We start from the raw sequence: 20225 nt of genomic DNA on the forward strand, positions 1-20225 counted from the left end.
GCTAGTAACAAGTTGTAAACTTGAGGAAAAAAAAACCCTATTTGCACATAGAAGGTACCTCGAAGAAGAAGTTGTAAAAGCTCATCCTTAGTCACATTCATATAAACCTACCAAAGTTAACCTTTCTGAGGCTACTTTATTGAGTCAGGACAGTACTTTTTGCAGGGAGAACATGGCAGGTTCCATCAGAAATAAAAATTGTAAATTCTTGTTAGAAAAAAAGAAAAAGTTTCATGCAAGCTAGCAATCTACCTCCTTTATGTACACGTGACAGCCTGAGAATCATTTTTCATGCCCTAATCTACCAGTTGTGGAAGTACATCCAGCAGGTCAAATAGTGTTGCAATTTACAACTGGCAGAGATGAACATGAGTCTGAGCCTGTAACTTCTCTTTCACCAGTTCTGCCTCAAACTCTAACAAATCACTGTTTAAAGAAAGTGGATCAGGAGCCAGTTTTCTGACTGTATTCTTCAGAACCGGGAAATTGCAGAATGATTCATATGAGATTACAGAGAGAAGCCCATGTCTTACATGCAAATCTAAAGGATCTCACCATCTTCAGCTGTGATCTCAACTAAGCAACTTTTTTAGGTCTGAGTCCCCACTCTGACATTGCTTTCTGTATGGGTGAAACATAATGGTAGAGTAATGAGATTTTTGAGATTTCTCTAATTTTGGAATTAACAATCCATACTCTTCTTAGAAGTGGCTTCAGGATACCCATTGCCACAGTGATCAACAGCTTGGTTTCATAAGTGTAATTTTTATTATGCTAATTGAAGGTTCAGACTTCTGAAATGAGCAAAATGAGTAATTTTATTACAACTCATTATTAATACTGTGCCATCAGAGCATAGAAAATGGAAATCGCTTATCCAGAATGTCAGAGGGCAACTACACAATTGTGTCATCCTTAAAAATTATACTCCTTCATCTCATTCAGGTGTACTGAAAAAATTCTTCCACTCTTAATTCCTTTCCTAAAATCTAGTATCTTTGTAACAGTAAACATGATTTGGGAGAGAACCTGGCTCAGTAGTTCCACGGTCTTTAGCATTTTTGTGGCACATGACAACTTCTAAGGCAAGACATTGTCTGAAATAGTCTTTGAGGAAGAGGACCTCTGTGGGCTTTTTAAATTGGTTCTAAATCTACTCTTTTTTTTTTTTTTTTTTTCATAAAAATGAATGCATTTAACATCATACAGTTTGGGAGTAGGAGGGAAAATCTGCATTAAGTCAAGTTTCAGAATCATTAATGAGCTTGTTCTGCGTCTGGAAAATGAAAGAGAACAGTGTGAACCACGAGCAGAAATCTCAGCTGCGAGGCAAGCAGCTAATTTCAGCAGTGGAGACTGTCACAGGCCGAGTTATAGCTGAAGAGCACAACTCAGATGCTTTCCCAGTACTTTCCTTCACAGTTAAAAATCTACCAGCAAACAGTACATCTCCTGCACAGCAATCGCAATGCTTCCTGAACATATACAAGCAGCTGCATTCATCCATTCCGTGTGTGCAAGCATCACTGGTGCATACACAATCACACTAATTGTGTGTTTAAGAAACATAGCAAACACTGATTCTGTGATTAACATCTGGAAATGTAAATCCTAGGAAGAAAACACAAATCTCTAAGCTAGCATGTTTGCTCACTTGCTGACTCGCTCTCACTTATCCTTGCATTTTTCCACTTCCATTGCCGCTTCCTTGTACTTACAAGCAGTAGCTGTACCTAATCCACAGGGCACAGAAGCTCCCCATGCAATTTCGTTCCCATTTGTGCACTCTTAGCCAAGAGTACGATATTAAACTATCATCAGGCCTGGGTGATTATTATATCTTAGCATATCCTGGCTTCCTCCAAAAGAAAATGGGGAAGACTGGACCAGGAAGGAGCTGTGCTCCAGTCAGTCCCATAGCTGGAATAACTAGGGAGGCAGGACTGCGGTGTGCACCAGGGAGCACCTCTACCCTGCAGGTCACCCTCTGCCTGGGTTCCTGCCCTTTCTTCTTGTCTGGATCCCAAACAATGCGTCTCCATTCTCAATAGGTTCAGCATTCGTTTGGAAGTTTGGTTTTAATTCTAAATTCTCTTAACTTGTAATAAGTCTTTGATGTTTTTAATGTCTCCTTGTAACACTTCTACAGTTACTTGAATAATGGAACAAAACCAATTCCAGATACAAAAATATTGTGAGTACAAAAATATTGAGTTTTTGGCCAGAGCAGAGTTCAATAATCAAAGCAACAGTGGATTCCATCCTTTGAAGGATTGCCTTCAGACACAGAAAATGACTCAATATGCTGAAGACTAGCCAACTGTTCTGCAGAAGTATTACCCAACACCCAGTTCACTGAGGAAGGTGAATGAGGACAGTTCTAATTCAATGTGTCACAAATAGCCTAGATGTATCCAAAAAAAAGAAAAAGTGCCAAGCAGAATTTCCAATTTCTGGTTGTTTAAAATATTTTTTCTATCTAAAATTAAGAACTAGACCCAACTGTTTTCATACTGAACAGATGCGGGAACACTTCAGTTGGCCCAAAGGCACTCAGAAGAAAGCCAAATAAATGAAGGGCTAACATCACAAAACTGCTGGAGGAGGTCGTTGGGTATGTCGTCCCTTCTTTATTCAATACCCAGGTGGTGCAGATACTCACCTGGGGCCAAGGGACCCAGATTCAATTCTTTCTGCCTGAAGTGAACTGAACCTATGTATTCCACCTCCCAAGACAATGCACTAACCACTGCTACAAGGTAGCTTGGAGGGACCACCAAATCTCCTCAACCGATGCCATTCTATTTTGCATAAATAATTAAAATGCATTGGCACGCTGAGTCCCAGCTAACAAAGCCTTTCCACAGCATGCATCCTTCCTCCTGCTCCCTTTGTCCCAGGCTCAATGAGTATTTCAAGTGAGAACAAAACCAACAGCAATGACAAAGGGAGACCCATTTTGGACCTCTCTTACCAAGACGGTGGACCTGGGTTCAGTCTCCTGCCCCCAATCAAGCAATGAGTATATTTGAACGTGGACCTTTCACCTCTTCAATGAGCAGTCTAACCAACAAAACGCAGCATGTTCTGGCCTACTTTTCTCTAAACTGTTCAGAAAATTACCCAAAGAATCCCCACATCTGTCAGTCGGCTGCCAATCTCTTCCAGACCAACACAGTAACATTTACAAGAGACTTTAATGGGGATTTTTGTATCCAATTGGGAAATACTGAAAAAAAAAAAATCCCAACAGCATTCAAACATTTCTAAAACTGTTCAAAAAATAGAAGTCAGAAGTGGACTAAATTACTGTCATCTGTCTCCTATAACAACTGCCGAGCAGTACCGAGGCAAGCAACGCTTGGCTTGCGGGGAGCAGCTGTAGTAGAATAACAAGCTGGGTAACGAAGTGGGAAGGAGAAGCAAACAGAGCTGGGGAAAGAGCGTGATGCAATCTCAGGAAGAAGAGCTTCAGAAAAAAGTCACCAGGGAAGGTAAGAAGAGGTAGTGTTTGAGCAGAAAATTGTTCCTTCAGACACTGCTCCAAAAGGAAGCAAAGGTGAGAATGGCCATGTGCTAGCAGCAGCCCAGGAATTTACTGATAGCATCTTATTAAAGGGGAGGGAAATGCCTCCCCTTCACTCGATACAGGAAAAAAGAGGGAGCTAGCTCCTGATTTTCGGAAAGTTAACTGTTATGTTTAGCTACACAGTGATGCCATTGATCGTTTTCCACAAAAGCATATTTTCATGAAGCTATACAAGATTTCTGATATTTCAAAACTCAGTTCCATCAGTATGAACTGCAACACCTTCTTAATACAAGCAAAGCCTAAAAGCAAAATGGCTTTTCCGTGTCTGTATATATCTATATCTCACATTTTTCATTCTATATGTATTCTTGCTACTAGTATCAAAGATAGAATTAAGATAAAATTTTTTTTTTTTTTTTTTTAATCCTTGGAAGAAGGTTAAGATGTGTTCAAAGTTAGGAACACTTCTACTAGTACCAGCTGTGCTACATCCCCTCTTTGAATATACAGCTTTGAACAGAAACATGTAAAATGATTGATAAAAACAGATATCATAGTGCAATCATTATATATTTTAGGCAACATGTTTGACCAAGGATAAAGTAATAACCAGATGTTGTAGAGGCTAAGGAAATGAATGCAAGAAAAAAAGAAAAAGGTAAGAAATTTATTGTGAATGGACATTTCCAGGAACAAAATACAGGTGAAATAGCGATCTAAATATTATACTATATTGCTGGCAACAAATGAAAAATTATATAGGTCAAATCTGAAAGTACAACATTGGTCAAATGCACACTACAACCTATTCCTATACAAATACTGTTCTGAGATGGTCAGATAACACTGCAACGTTAAAGCATATTTTTAAGTTGTCATAATTTTTCCTGAATTCATGTGGTATACAGCAACCACGTACATAAAACTGACACACATATACTAAAAAAGAAAGACCAAAAGCAAGAATAGCTGGGGTTTGGTACTCACCTCCTTCTCCTGACCCAGAGCCATTATCTGAAAAAGAAACAGAGGAGGAGAAAAAAAAGAAAGCAAATTAAATATTGCTCCAGGAACAGCTGTTTGTTCAGGAACTTGTCACTGTAAAACATTACACAGGTGTTACATTTCATGAGCCAGGTGTAAAAACAAACATCCCGCATAAAGTCTGGCATCCTTTAATACAGTCTGTCCACGCTTACTGTGTCCTACTCTCTCTCTTCCCTGTCAAGATATTTTTACTCAAGGAACAGCATCATTCAATACTGCAAACTAAATTGCTTTCTTAGCATTTTTTCAACTGTTAGAGATTCAAATTTGTCAAACCCAAAAGAGATGAAGAGTACAGAGTCTGATTTTTGGAATATTTATTATTTTATCCCTCTGGCCCTGGGACTGGTACATGAAGGAGTAATATATAAATCACCTGAGTGCAGAAGTACCTCCAGAAGACAACTAGAACTCAAAGTAAAGTTAGCTTAAGTCACCTAATGACAAAATAGCTCCTCTCAGCTGAGTCAATCACTTCATATAAGGATGCTCTAATGGCATAGTTATTTCATTGACATTAGACTGACTGGATTAGCATCTGATGAGTGACAGATTGTGGCTGCATCCCCATTGCATTAGCAGTTCAAGCATCAGCAGGACTTGAGCTTCCTCACCTCCCCAGGCCGACTAACTCCACTTCAGAGTATTATGGAGCTGGCTAGGGATTTTGTACGGGGATGTGCATCCCACTGGGCAGCGCTCTGCACAGTATCTTCAGCTAGCACGGCAGTAAAGACAAGCCCTTAAACACATGTTCTGAGTCAAACTCCCTCAATCTTACTTGCTCAAAGGAGGTGGAGAGGAGAGGATGGGATGGCAACTACTGTCAGTGAATCGCTCCCCATCCCCATTAGCTCAGCTTCTCTGGAAGATGAGGAGAGGAGCAGAGCACACACTCTGCTCGTCCCACACCTCTTCTTTCATGCCTGCTTTGGTGAGGGAGAAGGCAGCTGAATTTATTTCCACAAATCTGAAAGAAGGAGACCAGACAGAGAGAGGAGCGGGGTTCTTACTTCCACATATGAGCTCATTGTTCACATCAGAGGAAAAACCAAACCCTCCATTTGCTCAGTTCCCTCCCCCTCCTTTTCTTTAAGCAGCTGTATTTCTAAGAATAATTCCCTCTAGTGCGTGGATGAAAGTGTGAAATTCCACGTTACTGGGTCACTTCACACATTAAAAATAATCTCCTGTCACATGGAGTATCAGGAATAGAGAGGTTTTTTCCCCTCCACCTAAATTTTCCTTTCTTTCCTCCTATACCACTATTCCGTGTCTAATAGACTGAGCTTATTACCTTACAGAAATGAATGCGAAAACAGAAGGGCTCTTGTTCCATCGATAGTGACCTACTTTACTGACAAAGCAGACAATCCTATATAAAATGTCACTGTTGAGTCACTGAGAAATATGCCTTATGATGCGGTATTGCTTCATTAAGACATTTGAAGGAGTATAATTTACTTATATGAGGTAAGTATATAGGCTTATTTGTAGTGGTGAAATTGTGTCATAAGCTGTTCTGGGGGAGAGAACGCTGACATACAAACATGAGCAAGTTCAACGTGTAATTCACATAAAAAACAAAGGCTAAAATGTCTCAAAGAAACTTGACTTGTTCAATGTTTTTATTTCCAACTCTCACTCTCCGACTGCCTTCCCTGGCGCATTCAGCCCCAAGGTGAGAAACGCCGCTCAGCTCCAGCATGAGGTGCTCCAGTTATACCATGAGGTACATATGCTGTGTGGCAGGGGACGTACCATCACCCAGACAGTACGAGCTGTAACGAGAGAGCTGTGCAAATGATAAGAGTTGATGCTCAGACCACCTGACTCTATAGATCATTGGGTTGATATACATGAAGTCCACAGGCAACTCTGTCTCCACTTGGCAGGGCATCATAGTAACGGGAGAGATCCATTCCCGCTTCTCTGGGCTTTCAGATTTCAAGAAACCATAAAAAAAAGAGCATCAACCTCTATAACACTGCCTCATTTTCAACTTTTCACTGGGAGCTCGTGCCTCCCCTCTGAGCCTGGGAGCTGTGCTAGGACTCTAGTCTCCAGGGTAACCAGGCTAAACTAAGCCCGTGTTCCTGCTTTTTTCTGAGCCTTGGCTAGATTTTCCCAAGCAGCTGCTGGTTACAAAAGTAGCATTTTTTTGCAAGCTTACTTGGACAAGCAGCCCTGCTCTTTTCAGGCCCTTAACCAATTCAGGATTTCCAAAAGTGGTCTCCATGCACCAAGACCTGGCAAGAAAGATGCTCAAACAAGTGAGGAAGCTGGACAGAAAGAGCATCCCCCCCAGCCACAGCTCAGTAATTAGAGAGTGAGTGACTGACCTCTCTCTTTACTTAAGCCACCCTCTTCCAAATAGACTTATAAAAATATGCTTATACACAAATGTACAGCCTTCTGCTGTGAGCTGCTTTTATCCGTGAAGGAGTTTCTGGATAAAATACATAAAGAAGCACTTGGATCAGACACAGCATCTGAACGCTGTAAGCACTAGGCTACAGTCAGAATCCCTTTTTTTTTTGGTTCTCTGTCAACAGGAGCCATTTCTGTACCGTGGGTCTGCTTTGGTGCAGAGGCAGAAGGTACGCTCTCCAAACCCAAAAAAGCCTGGAGCCTCTCTCATTCAGGAGGGATGGCTTTTAACTCAAACTAGCATGAAAATTGAACCCATCTCTTCCCCATTTAGGGCAACAGCTCCAAACTGCTAAGTACAAACAGGACAAACAGTTCACTGACAAATTTTGAGCAAGCAGACCCTTCCACTTGATTCACATGGGGCAGGTGATCCAGTGGGCACCTCCAGAGCAAACCTATCCGATCCTGCTCACAGAGAGGCAGGCAAAGAAACGCCAAAACACTGCACCTTTTTTAGATCTGTGTAAGAAACAAATCAGCAGCTATTCAGTCGTGGGCAGAACAGAACACCTCTTGACACATTGAAGGTGAAACTGTACACCGTTCTCCAGGAAACAAAGCCAAAAAATGATGTATTTGCGGAATTTAGGTATTGCAAGGCTTAGCTGACAGCTGAGAAGGGATTTCCAGCATTTGAACTTCGGCATCCAAGAGTTATTATACTCTTTATACCCAAGTCCTGGATTTTCCCCTAAAGCTTTTGGGATACAGCTGTGGGTTTTTTAGTACAAAGACAGTACGTGCCACTTCTTTGCATTAAGCAGAAATTGGTCTTCCCACACCAGCACTCCAGAAACTTCACTGAGCAAGTCCTGGATAATGTTGACTCTTTTATTCAATTGTCTTTGGTTACTCATCTTATGAGACAGAACTGGAAGACAGAAAGGGCAGCTGCTATCTCAATGCCTAGTTCCCTGTTAGCCTGGATTTCCTGGTTAACAGAGCTAACGAAGCAGTCCTCTCCATGGTGAGACAGGGCAAGCTTGCTGCAGTTTAACCCTAGGTACACAAGAGTGCCTCTAAGTAAAGTTTGGATAAAATTATCAAGAACTTGCTACCAAAGAAGACCATCCTGATCTACAGTTGGTGCTAGACATGGCAATGAGAGCACTGTTGCATTGCTCAGTGAGAGCTTTTAACTTTCTCTCTTTCCTCAGCACGGTGCAATTCTCCATCAGCTCCTGCAGCAGCAGCACAGGCCCCGAAATCTCCAAACAGCGGCGCAAGGACCAGTGTTTTGGAAGAGATCTGAAATCGGCACAGCCCATTTCAAGCCACCAGCCGGAGCAAAGATCAAACCAAGCTCCAACTTCCCGCTGCTGGCAACGGAGCAGAGCTCATGCCGCTGCACAACAGCGGTTTGTGAAGGAGCACGCCAGCTCAGCCACCCCGCGCTCCCAACAGCTCAGCCCTCCTCCTGCTGGGTTCCTATCCCCACCCTCCAGGAGCAGGGCTGCCTGCTAGCAATTACCCTTGATTTTGATATGCCCGCAGGAGCTTTTGGGGAGGAACGCTGACAAGCCTAATTGCCAGCAGCTGCAAGGCCTCTGGCTGCTGGAGATAGGCTTTTAACCTCCGCATAGCCAGGCTGTGTGCAGGGAATGTCCATCTCCCTTGACATCTTCAGGGGAAAAGTGGTTGCTACCACTTGATCCTGCTAGCCATTTCCTGCTTAATTATGCCATGCAAAAAAAAAAGTACAGGATATTAAATCCTGGCACGTGTTGATGAGATATGTCTGGGTAAGCCTATTTCCTTCCTTCCAAAACATTTCCTAATGACAGAACAGCGATGCTGTGCTGTCACAAACCCTCCTGGCAGGCTGGACAGGAAAGCTCCTGCACTGCACTGAATCTGGGAGTAAGGGTCTGGGTTAGCTCTCAGAATGAATGAATGTTTTTATAGCAGGTTTTCAGGTTTGTTATGGCTTTCTTGCGAGAGCATAAAGAGTTATTTTCACACTTTCTTGATCTAGAAGTGAGTTGCCTAGAATTTCTTTCTTAACTCCCTCAAAAGGATTAAACTGAGCTTATTATATTTCTTTTCAGGACAATGTGTGCATCTAATTATGCTTCACTGTAAGCCTCCCACAAAAAAAATTATTTACTGTAAAAACCTGTACATTCAAATTCAGGGTAAGAGTTTGATTACTTCAGACTGAAGAACACTGAGTTAAAGCCACTCCTAAGAGAATAATTCCTTAAATCTAACAGAGATACAGTGTTTGTTTCTAGTTCTGCAAATAGCTTTTTTTTTTTTTTACTTTAGAAATCCCAACAGAAAGCAATGGACTGTGCCTTTCAAATATATACAGTACACTGAGAGTCTATAAGTACAATATATCAAGTACTACATCATTGTGTGGTTACATTTTCATGTGCATATAATATAAATCTGGCAGCAGGCAAAATCATGGCTCTGTGTGCGGGCTAACAGGGACAGACATTCTTAGAAATGAATTGTAAAGGTCTATTTCTTATATACTAAATTAATTTTTTTTATTTAAACTAATAAAGACAATAAATTCAGCAACAAAAGGAGGCAGAAGAAATCAAGGGACTTGGTGACACTCCTCAATGCTCTGAGCACCCTGACTGCCCTCTCTTCTTGGTTTCTTGAATCTGTTTAGCAAACCAGTTCAGGATAACCTCCGGTAAAGGATGGCATAACACGAATGAATTGCAGTGTAACGTCACCCTTTATGAACTGATCAAGGCTTCAGGTCAGCAGCGAGACCGCTGATGCTATGAGTTTGGCAGGAGTCCTGGTGTAGATATTGCCATCTCCCCCTGCCCTGCTGGATGGTCCCATCTCTGCATTTGCTTGTGGGCTGAACTGCAAACAGGGAACTGGTAAGGGTAAGAAATAAAAAAAAAAGGGAAAGGCTGGGACAGTGCTCTGATCTTGTTCACAACATAATCCCACAGAGCAAGGAGGAGAAGCTGTGGAAGATGGGAAGTACTACCAGCAAGGACTTTGCTTTGCAGCCCTGTTCATCTCCATCCAGTCACGGATGAATACAAAAGGCCAGGTTAGGTGCAGGCCAAATTGTATATAGTTTGATTTGACTCATCATTTCTCAAAGGTATATTAAGGTATTAGGCAAAGAGAACACTAAAGCTGCATTTCACTCATTTTCCTAGTTTCTCTGTATATTGCAACACGGGGCTAAGTGCATTGTCTAAAACCCACAGACCCTTGTCATCCACACCTTGTGCCAGGCGTAATTAGGCATAGAAACACCTCTGTAAACCCAGATATTTGAAAAAAAACCAATGTCCCTTCATTGAAAAATAGGCTTTGACAATGTTAAGACCTGTATATGCAGTCCCGAAAACTTCAGCCATACATTCTCTTACATTTCTCTAAAACATTTTTAATGTCAAAACTTGCATTTTGTTCATTCCTAAAGTACCTATGATGATTGACTTTTTTTTAACATGGCTTATTTTAGGATCTTGCAACTCTGACAGCACTCAGACAACTGAAATAAATATATAAATATGCTGCTAACTCACCCATGACCGTAAAAATTTAATCAAAATGTTACCTGCCAAGAAACGGGTCTGACTAAATCACTCAGTATAGTCTGTTGCAGTGCCGTAGCTTCAGAAGGTATCAATCCCTAGCAAACGGGAAGTATTTCATTCTTGTAGGAGATTCAGAAGTCTGACGTACTTTAAATATTAAATAGTTGTTACAAAACTATGGGGGAATTTCGTCTTATTGCCTCGGGTGCGTCCCACCAGGATGAAGCTTTGCTTTGAAAAACCGAAACTCTGATAGGAAACCAGTGAATCTACACTTAGCTCCCAATGATGTCCCAGAACAAAGCATTTTCATAGCAAATTCGGAGGCACTCGGTGAAAATTAATGGGGGTCTATAAAGGATTTTTTAATTTGGGCATTTGATTGTCCATATATATGTGTTACAGATCAAGAGTATAAATATGTTGACTTCTCAATGACCCATGATCCCAGGCAGGGCATGGAGAGGTTCCAGATGATGGCGTTTATCATCCAATATTCTCACGCCAACCGGAGCGCATCAGACACTTGGGAAGCAGCAGGTACTGTTCTGGTAGAGCTCTGCCGAAGCACTTTAAATTGCACCAGTGTAAATGCAGTATGCAGCCTGAATCACATCCTCAGGTTCAGAAACGTGTTTCCAGTACTTTCTGGACAATTGTGTCTCAGCACGTCTTGATCTATTACACTAAGTGCTAAAAATTATGCTGCATTTCCTGGGTGTTATGTAGGACTTAAAGAAAAGGAGAGGAAGGTTAAAAAAAAAAAATCCCAGACTAGCTGAGTAACATAGTAATTAGCTGCCAGCAACCTGAGGCTGAGAAGAATCAATTTTTCGTTTCAAAATGTCTTTTTCTTAGTAGGGTAGCACGCATATAAAAATAAACACTTTCTTTGTTGTTCCCAAAACATTATCCTAGTATTTTGTTTTAGTGAGGGAAAGAAACTTTCATGCTCTGAGTCTGTTTCTTAAAATAATTTGGGCATGAAATTAAAAAAAAATATTTACTTATACATGCTCAGTTCAAACCTTCATACTTCTTGGGTGTTGTTATAGGAATATGTGAGTGCTCCAAAACTGTCATGCATTTTTTTCCTATTTCTGCAGTGTCTGGAGATAATTTACAGGTGGGAGATTGGGAAAGAAGGTAGATTCAGTCATCTGCCTGAGGTATGCTGGAATTATGCGGCTGAGCTGGGCACAAAACGCAGGTTTCCTTCAGTATTAGGACCAACACCATAGATTGTTTTGGATCTTAGTAAACAACCCCAAATCTCAGCATAGGTCTGTGCTGCAGTCAAAAGCATTAGAGCAACTTGTGTAAAACACAGCCACGCTGCATTTAAATGAGGTAGCTCTGGGACTGGCAGCAGCAAGGACTCAGCCTAGGTACACTGCCCATATATTTACCCTAATTTCCAGATAGGATGTTGCCGCTACCAGTGAGTTCCAGGCTGCTGCCTCTAAATTGTCATCGATAACTAGACTAGCCAACATAAAGCTAGCTAGGAGTTTGCACCTGACCCATAGTCACGCTTTTGGCTGCCATATAGATGTAAACTTGCTTAGGTTAATCTGAGCAGCTATTGTGTATCAAAAGATGAGGGATGTCCCACAACTTAAATTTTTTTGTCTCTTATTTACGTACCAAAGAATGCAGTTGTTGATGCTACTGAGTCATTTAATTTAATTCTGAGAAAGCCAGCTATGTGTCTGGTCTCACCAGCTTTGAAACTGTTCAGAGGTTCAGAAGACCTCTGGTGGCTAAAGTTTCTGTGTCCAAGAGCATGTTACAATATTCAAGACAGTGAAAACCTGCCCCATGTATTTTAAGCGCGCGGAAAATCTGTGTTTTAAGTGTGTGGAAAGACAGAAAAGGCCAGTCCATTAGAAATGTGAGGTACAATGATTTTGTAAGAGTTATGCATACCTTCAATGTAAGCTGAAAGTGAAATTAGTCAAACGTGATGCCTCAGATACAGGTAGAGTGGCAGTCAGGATGATCAGTGTCACTTCCTGGATGTCACACTAATTATGTACATCCAAAATATGAGTCCTAAAGAAATGACTAATTTGGAGTCTGCTCCAAATTTATTGTAAGCCTTTTGATGAATATCAAGGCTCCTCTATACATACCACAGAAACATTCACAAACTATTTTCTCAGATAAAGTATTTCTACTTTTAATGTTTATTTATTAACCTGTTAGCGTATCAGAAGATATATCAGATTTCTTCTCTATAAAAATATTCCATTGCTAAAGAGGACTTGGGGTTTCCACATTCTTTCATTCTATGAAAACCATGAAAATTAAAATCTCTGGAATTAAGGGCAAAACTAAAGAGCTAACCATATAACATCATTCATTAATGACACAAAGTGATGTTTTACATACCAGAATAACAAGGTCCTCTTGATACCACTGTTATCTCTTTCTGATGCTTGCAAGCAGCTCTCCTGAGGAAGCATTCATTTTGGTAAGTGTCTCCATTTGATCCACAAACAGGAATATAGTTTGTGTGACACTGAAAAAGAAATTATAAAGTAAATCAGTCATACAAAATCATGTGATTAATCTCAACTACATATTAATATACAGGAAGATAGTTGTGCAAATACGAGTTACTAGCAGTAACTTATGACTCTGTTCACTAAAGGAAGATTCAAAATCAATTAGTTTCTCAATATCACTGTATGTATTCCTTTCAGATCACTGAAATAATAGTCCAACTCCGTAAGGGCTGAACATAGGAATTCAGCAGGAAAGATTAAAAGAACAAAATAACTATGGTGGCTAGAGGGAATATGACAAGCATCTAGAAGTATTTGAAGGATAAACACTGAGGAAGGAGAAAACTTCTTCAAGATAATACAAGAATGTATGACTAGGCACAGGGGGATGAAACTGAGCAAAAGAAAATTTAAGGTGAATAGTGCTTAAGGGGAGATTTGCTGATCTTTATGGTCATAGAATGATCTTTCTGGTCATAGAATGATCTTTCAAGGGAGATGGAAAACAACCACCATCCCCATTGAATTCATGAGCATCATGAGTCTGTTTTACTTGGTCAACAACTATAATAATGCTTTTGTATTACTATACTGAAAAATTTTAAGCTCAAAGTCAGTAGCATTGGTACATTTAATAAAAAGAAAGGAAGAAAGGAAAATTTGTCATTCAGAATGGCTTTGGCAGGAGCAGCCTGTATTTTGCTATTTTCTTACATTCTAAGAAAGATGGATTATATAGCCCTTCTAAGTATAATGTGCATTAAAATGCTGGGAAACACACTGAGACCACCAATCTGCCTAACACCTGCGAGTGCTGCACCGCTCCCTGCTGAACCGGAGATCCAAACCCCACTTCACTGCATGGAAAAGGAGACGTTGCCCTGTTTGGGGCTGCAATGGTAACTGTAATTCCAGACACCTTTTGGATCTTCAAAACCCCAAGGCAAAAAAACAAACAACAAGAAGCAATGAACAAATACACAGACTAGCCACCAAATTTTATAACCATATGAAGTGTACGATTAAGCTGGTATAGTTTAACCAGTGAGACTTCACACAGAAACAGCAACATTAGTTAAGCTGCCCCAAAAGGACAAGAGTTTCTTCTCCAAATTTCAAATGACAGTCTCTGCCACAACAGTTTCTTTGTGCTTTGGCATACACAAACCTCAAAAACCTCAATTTTTAAAACACAATTTTGAAGGGAATTATCCTCCCTCCTTTGTCATCCTGCCATAGATGACCAAGAATGAACTAAGCACGCATGGATGGAAATAAATCATGCTGCCAGCTCTGAAAATTATTTCTAACAGTTTTGTAATACTTTCCCATAGTGAGTAGCTCTCAGACATTCAACCACAGCCATCAGTCCTGTCACATCTCATACTGAATAGTCACTTCTAGGGAATAATTAAACAAGTGGCTCTTGAGGGGGACAGTACTTTCCAATAGATAATTCTCTATTCAATCTTAAAGTTGCTGTGTGATGTTTTAAAGTTGCAGGTTTTTGTCCTGAGGATAGAAAATGAGAAGCAAAGTGATTCCTTTTTTACAGTTTGGTAAGCTTTTAGCGATTTGGTACAGTACAGCACAGCCAAAAGTTCTCATGCAAATGTCCTTTAGGAGTAGAGTTTTCTTCTTGTGAGCAAATCCTCTAATAGCTCTAATGACCAAAAGGGAGAGTATCTCCTCATGGATGGGATCTGCTCTGCACAGTGTCCCATGGGAAAATCCATCCGGGCTCCATCCGATGCTGCATGATTGCAGGGTGCCCAGCATCTGAAGGGATGTAAGCTTTACTCACTATCCATATTCCTTTTCCTATTCCGTCTTATTAAAGCAGTTATCTTATCAAACCATTTGTTGTCAAGCCTTCCTTACTGAGATCGAAAAAGAGCCCCGCACCAGCTCTCTCTCACCTCACCTCACCTCACCTCACCCCGCCAGTCCATAATGCACTCAGTAGGTGTTGATCAGTTTTTAATTTAGGTTTTGTAAAACATCATCCAAATTACAGCAAAAGACCTTTCCAAAATTTTGATGAACATGTGTTATCTCCCACCTCCATTATAATAAAAAGGGAATTATCCTTTTTCCTGACTAGGCCTGAAGAAAGTCAGGATATCATCAAGGTCACTGCAAGCAGAGCACAGCTGAATCCTTCAGCACCTCTCCTACGGTCTAATTTGTAAATCTGATTCTGGGGAATCAAACTTTGGTATCTGGCTTTATGACTTGGCAAGACAGAGAAAGCCTACAAGGTGTTCAGAGAGGTCGCAGCCTGCAGAGCTCTTGCTGCCATGACATTATAGCTGTTTCAATGACAATGCTGAAATGTGGCAGCCAGTCATCTCCAAAGGGGATCCTAGGAGGAGAAACTACGACTCATTAATATTTAAAGTTTTAGAAGACGAAACAGTTGAGAAATGCTGCCAGGCCAGGAGTGGTGGCAGATAAGGAGGAAGAGGAAGGAGTGGTGATGCCTGGAAAGGAACTGAAATCTCTATGCATTTTCCTAAATCTGAGGGACAGTTTGTGCCAGCCTTGCCCTTAGTTCAGCGGTGGCTGCGAATAGCCATGCCCCTCTGTTCCCCAAAATGCCCCACTGTCAGGCAGCCAGGGGACCCAGGGGCTGTAGCCTCACACCCGGCAGCAGCCCCCTCCAGCAGGAAAATCCTCACCTGACCAGCACCTGGACCCGAGACCATTTTAATTAGGCAACTCTCTTGCTAGCATGCATTTTTCTAAAAACTGCAGTTTTAAGAGCATAAGAAATGCTTTGCTGGATCGGACCAGTGGTGCATTTATCCATGTGCTCTGTTCCAGCTCTGGGGAGTAGGAAATGCACTTCAGGGACAACAGGCTGATATCCCCACCTCCCTTTCAGCGCGTGTTCAGCTGAACCACTCTACACAAATGTGTCTAATTAATTCCTTTTCAAAACCTTGCAATGACAGAAAAAAAATTAGCTAGCTATCAGATAGTCTTGCACATAGAGAACCTAACAGTTCGGGATGGGGGTTTGTTGCCTGGGATATTTTGGTGCTGATAGTTGCAGATGAATAATTAAGGTTGAGAGTTACAGGATGTCCTGGTTTCAGCTGGGATAGAGTTAATTTTCTTCTTAGTAGCTGGTACAGTGCTGGGTTTTGGATTTAGTGTGAGAATACTGTTGATAACACGCTAAAGTTTTAGTTGTTGCTAAGTAGCGCTTATCTTAAGCCAAGGACTTTTCAGTCTCCCATGCTCTGCCAGCAAGCAGGTGCACAAGAAGCTGGGAGGGAGCATGGCCAGGACAGCTGACCTGAACTAGCCAAAGGGGTATTCCATACCATGGAACATCATGCCCAGTATATAAACTGGGGGGAGTTGGCCAGGAGGTGCGGATCGCAGCTCTGGCAACGGTCAGTGGGTGGTAAGCAATTGCATTGTGCATCACTTGTCTTTTCTGGGGTGCTATTTCTTTTTTTTTTTTTGTTATATTCTTTTTCATTACTATTATTATTATTATTATTCTTAGTTAGTAGCGTATTTTATTTTACTTTAGTTATTAAACTATTCTTATCTCAACCCACCAGTTTTACTTTTTTTTCCCACGCAGCTGCATGGTGCTTAGTTGCTGGCTGGGGTTAAACCACAACACAGGAAGAATTCAACCTGCTATGTCTGAAAAATACCATGCCTTCTCCTCATCTTTAGACTTCTTTCCTTAGAGTATTGGACAAATATTTCAAGAAGTACAAGTAAACTTATAAGTAGCTTAAAAATAATACTGGTTTTAAAAATGGGCTCTTCAATACAAAGTATCAGCTTATCACATAGGCTAGTTCCTTTTTTAGTCTTCATGACCTGGATATTAGGAAGACGTAAAATTTACCACCTACAGAAAATAAATGAAACCTTTGCTTAGCCTAGGATTGAATTTCTTTTCCTTTTTTTTAATGATTACTGGGGTTTTATCTTATTATTTTTCATAAAAGGTACAGACAGAGTGAAGGCTGATGAATAAACCTCTTCTCCTAAGAATTTCTTCTCCCTTTAAAAGGCAGTCAGATCCCATTGTTCTTATGGGACATAAGCTGCAGGATGCCCCCAGCATAGGTACCCACCTGAACGACACCACATCAAAAGCCAGCTCTGAAACACTGTAATCCAAAACCAGTGTAAGATCACTGTTGCTATTCTGGTTCCCCTTGATTTATTATTTATTGGAAACAGAACACATTATTATTTTTAAAACACTGAAAGATAGCCCACTCCAGGGTTGGTTGATAACACTGCCGCCTCTTCCAGTTTTACCGGGAGTCTCATAATATTTGATACATTTGTCCTGGTTATAAATTGTAAAAAGAAAGAACCTTAGTATTCTCTTTTCTCTAAAAAGTCTGGGGCGGGAGGGGAGGAAGGATTGCCATGATAGTTATAAAAACTGTAAACTAAAGGCTCAAAAACCAACGAAGCAAATTGAACTTGCTATTTACTACCTTTTAAAAGTTCAGGGGATATTTTTAATCAAATTTCCGTACTTCTTTTTCTTGAGTGGGATTAATTCACTGTTTTCATTCATCAACTTTATGATCACTGGTGATCTTGTTACTATCTGATTTTCAAAATGCCTTAAGATCTTCCAGGGTCTAGCGTACCACATTTGGCCACCAGCAGAGTGGGGAAGAATCCTCCAAATACTGGGTATTAGAGTGTGCAATCCATAGTAAGTACTGCATTTAAATTATAAAGCTTCATCTGGTGTGTGTGACAACGCTTGGCCGCCCTGCTCTGGGTCACCTCCCCTCCCATCCTGGGTCTTGGGGCAGGATGAGGCAAGGTGGGGAGGCAGAGAGCGGGTGTCACCCAGCGCTCCCCAACTCTGCTCATGCTGGTCGTGGGCGCTGTGGGTGCCCGGCATGTGATGGCCCTCTGTTCTTCCCCACATTGGTCTGTGCTGCTGGCTGACTTACCAAAACCATGCGGGGAGCTAACATGATGCTACACTCTCCACTTGCTTCCTAAGCACACCCTGGTGAAGTTCCGTCACATACCGTCCCAATCAGTGCCATTAAAAAAGGAGCTTATGGTTAGACTATATAAGCCTGTCGATGAGCGAAATTTTTAAAGAAGTGATGATTCTACAAATACTTCAATACACCTGAAAGATTGGTCAGAAACAGCAAACAAAAAGGTGAGCAGGCCTTACCTGGAACTGACACGCACATTTCAAGCCGTCGCCTTCTTCCTTGCACACTCCTCCGTATTTACAAGACGATTCATCACACACTCTTACGTCAGATTCCCTTACATTTAACTCTGTGAAAAAAATAGAAGAAGGAGGCAGAAAAGAAATTGTAAGATGAGTAATTCTGGGGACTGCCTTGTCCTTAAGCCCACTGAGCCCCGCTGCTGCCTTCCCGCCATACAGAAATCAAAGGAAAAAAGCCAGAGCTGTTCCACAGGCTGCCCTGCGTCCGCTCTGTCCTGCTCCCTGGGGCAGGTCCTGCTCCCCAGAAGCAGCTTTGCTTGGTTGGCTCAGTGGCTGTGGCTAAATGTCGCTTCACCAAACAAACAGATACAGAGCAGGTACGTGTTTACACTGCCCAAATTCCCTTCCATGTCCCCCCTGCCGGGATGTTCCCTGTACAAAACCTTCCTCCACAGAAGTTGCGTCTAACAGGAGTCAGGACCTTTACATGAGCTATAGCCCATGTTTCTCACTCGCTACCTCTTTTTGCCTTACTCATCACAAAGGTCCTGAAGAAGAAGAACAGCTAAATCGTCAGAATTTCTCTGCCCGGTTTTCCAGTCTCTGCCTTGCCCACATTGTTATCCTTCAGACTAAAAATAAACCGAAGTGTGTTTAAACTATTATGATTTGCTTGCACTGTGGGAGCCAGCGTAATGAACCAGAGCCCTCTGTCTTAGCTGCTGCATAAAAATATGGAGCACAAACGCAGCTCCTGCCTCAGTAAGCTTGCAGCAGAGGTACAGCTGGCAAGAGGGAAACCAAGGGGCTACACACATCAACTGCATAGGCACTAGCTCCAGCACAAAGGTTGCTTAAACAGTTTCAAGCTTTTTTGGGCATCATATCCAAGGGTAGTTTTAAAGGAGAATAAATATATTCTTTTGAAATAAGTATTTGATTTGAACCATATATAGGAGAGAGAGCAAAAGAAGGCACCGGTGGGATATGGAAGCAGTCAGTGTCAGCCTAAACGTGACCCCACCAGGCTGTGTGGGAACGGTGCTGTTACTATCAATTGCAATGAAAAGGTGAAAATAACACCAAGGGCTCTGGAAAAATCCCCTGCCACTGTTTAAGGCTGCACTGATATCAAATGATATCATTCGAAGCTGTCCCTGCTTTGGCTTGAGTCAGAAACCTCCAGGACTCTATAGCAATATGACCCACTAAAGAGATCCATTGACAGCAGTGTGATTTAAAATAATGTCTGTGACTTTTAATAAGCAAGCCCTATCTAGATAACTGGCTTAAAGAAAGCACTGAATACCAGCCATTCAGAATCAGGGAAAGGTAGGTCAAAAGCAGAAGAAAATAATGCTCGCTGCCGCTTGCAGTCTTAAATAGGCAGTCACTCTCCTGCTCACAGCAGTGTCAACACTTCAGTGTGACAGTGACAGACATACTGGAAAACTGCTCCTGTAGGTTTACGTAACATTATACACCCACACACATAGTTTATATAAATAAATATATAATTATAAAATAATTCATGTAATAAATTATGCTATGTGTCATATACTTCTATATTTAATATAGCATAATTATGTATTTTTTCATAGCACTAAAGTTACAGGATTATAGCTCAACAGAAGGTCCAGTTATAATCCACATATTTTGTCAACTGTGACGAAAAATTGAAAAAATATTGATTTTTTTTTCCCCCTATACGTCCATCATTCCCGAAGGCATAAATGAGGAGGACAATGTATGTAACATCGGGTAGTTACGTATCCTGGTTGCCATCACAACCCCATGCACGTGTTCTCTAATGTTATTCTTAATGTTGCCATTTATCAAGCATGACTGCTGCATTGTAGGGACCGAGTTAATGTGACAGAACATCGCAGCTTTTCAATTTAGTGTGTTCATAACTCGCTCCTGAAGGAAATGTGCCTTTCTTTCTCCTCGTGAAGATCTGTTCCGCGAAGATGAAC

General features: G+C 41.3%; 1 protein-coding gene across 1 annotated transcript in view; it reads right to left on the bottom strand.

Moving 5' to 3' along the window:
- The window catches only part of TMEFF1 (transmembrane protein with EGF like and two follistatin like domains 1), a 128412-nt gene that overhangs the window by 39242 nt on the left and 68945 nt on the right, over positions 1-20225 (bottom strand). The window contains exons 2-4 of the mRNA XM_050892232.1: positions 18247-18356; positions 12937-13066; positions 4520-4546 (exon numbers count right to left, since the gene is read on the bottom strand). Of these exons, the coding sequence (XP_050748189.1) occupies positions 4520-4546; positions 12937-13066; positions 18247-18356 (267 nt within the window). The remainder of the gene's footprint in view (positions 1-4519; positions 4547-12936; positions 13067-18246; positions 18357-20225) is intronic.

The sequence above is a fragment of the Gymnogyps californianus genome, chromosome 2 (genome assembly GCF_018139145.2).
Source record: "Gymnogyps californianus isolate 813 chromosome 2, ASM1813914v2, whole genome shotgun sequence".
NCBI classification, from domain to species: Eukaryota; Metazoa; Chordata; class Aves; order Accipitriformes; family Cathartidae; genus Gymnogyps; species Gymnogyps californianus.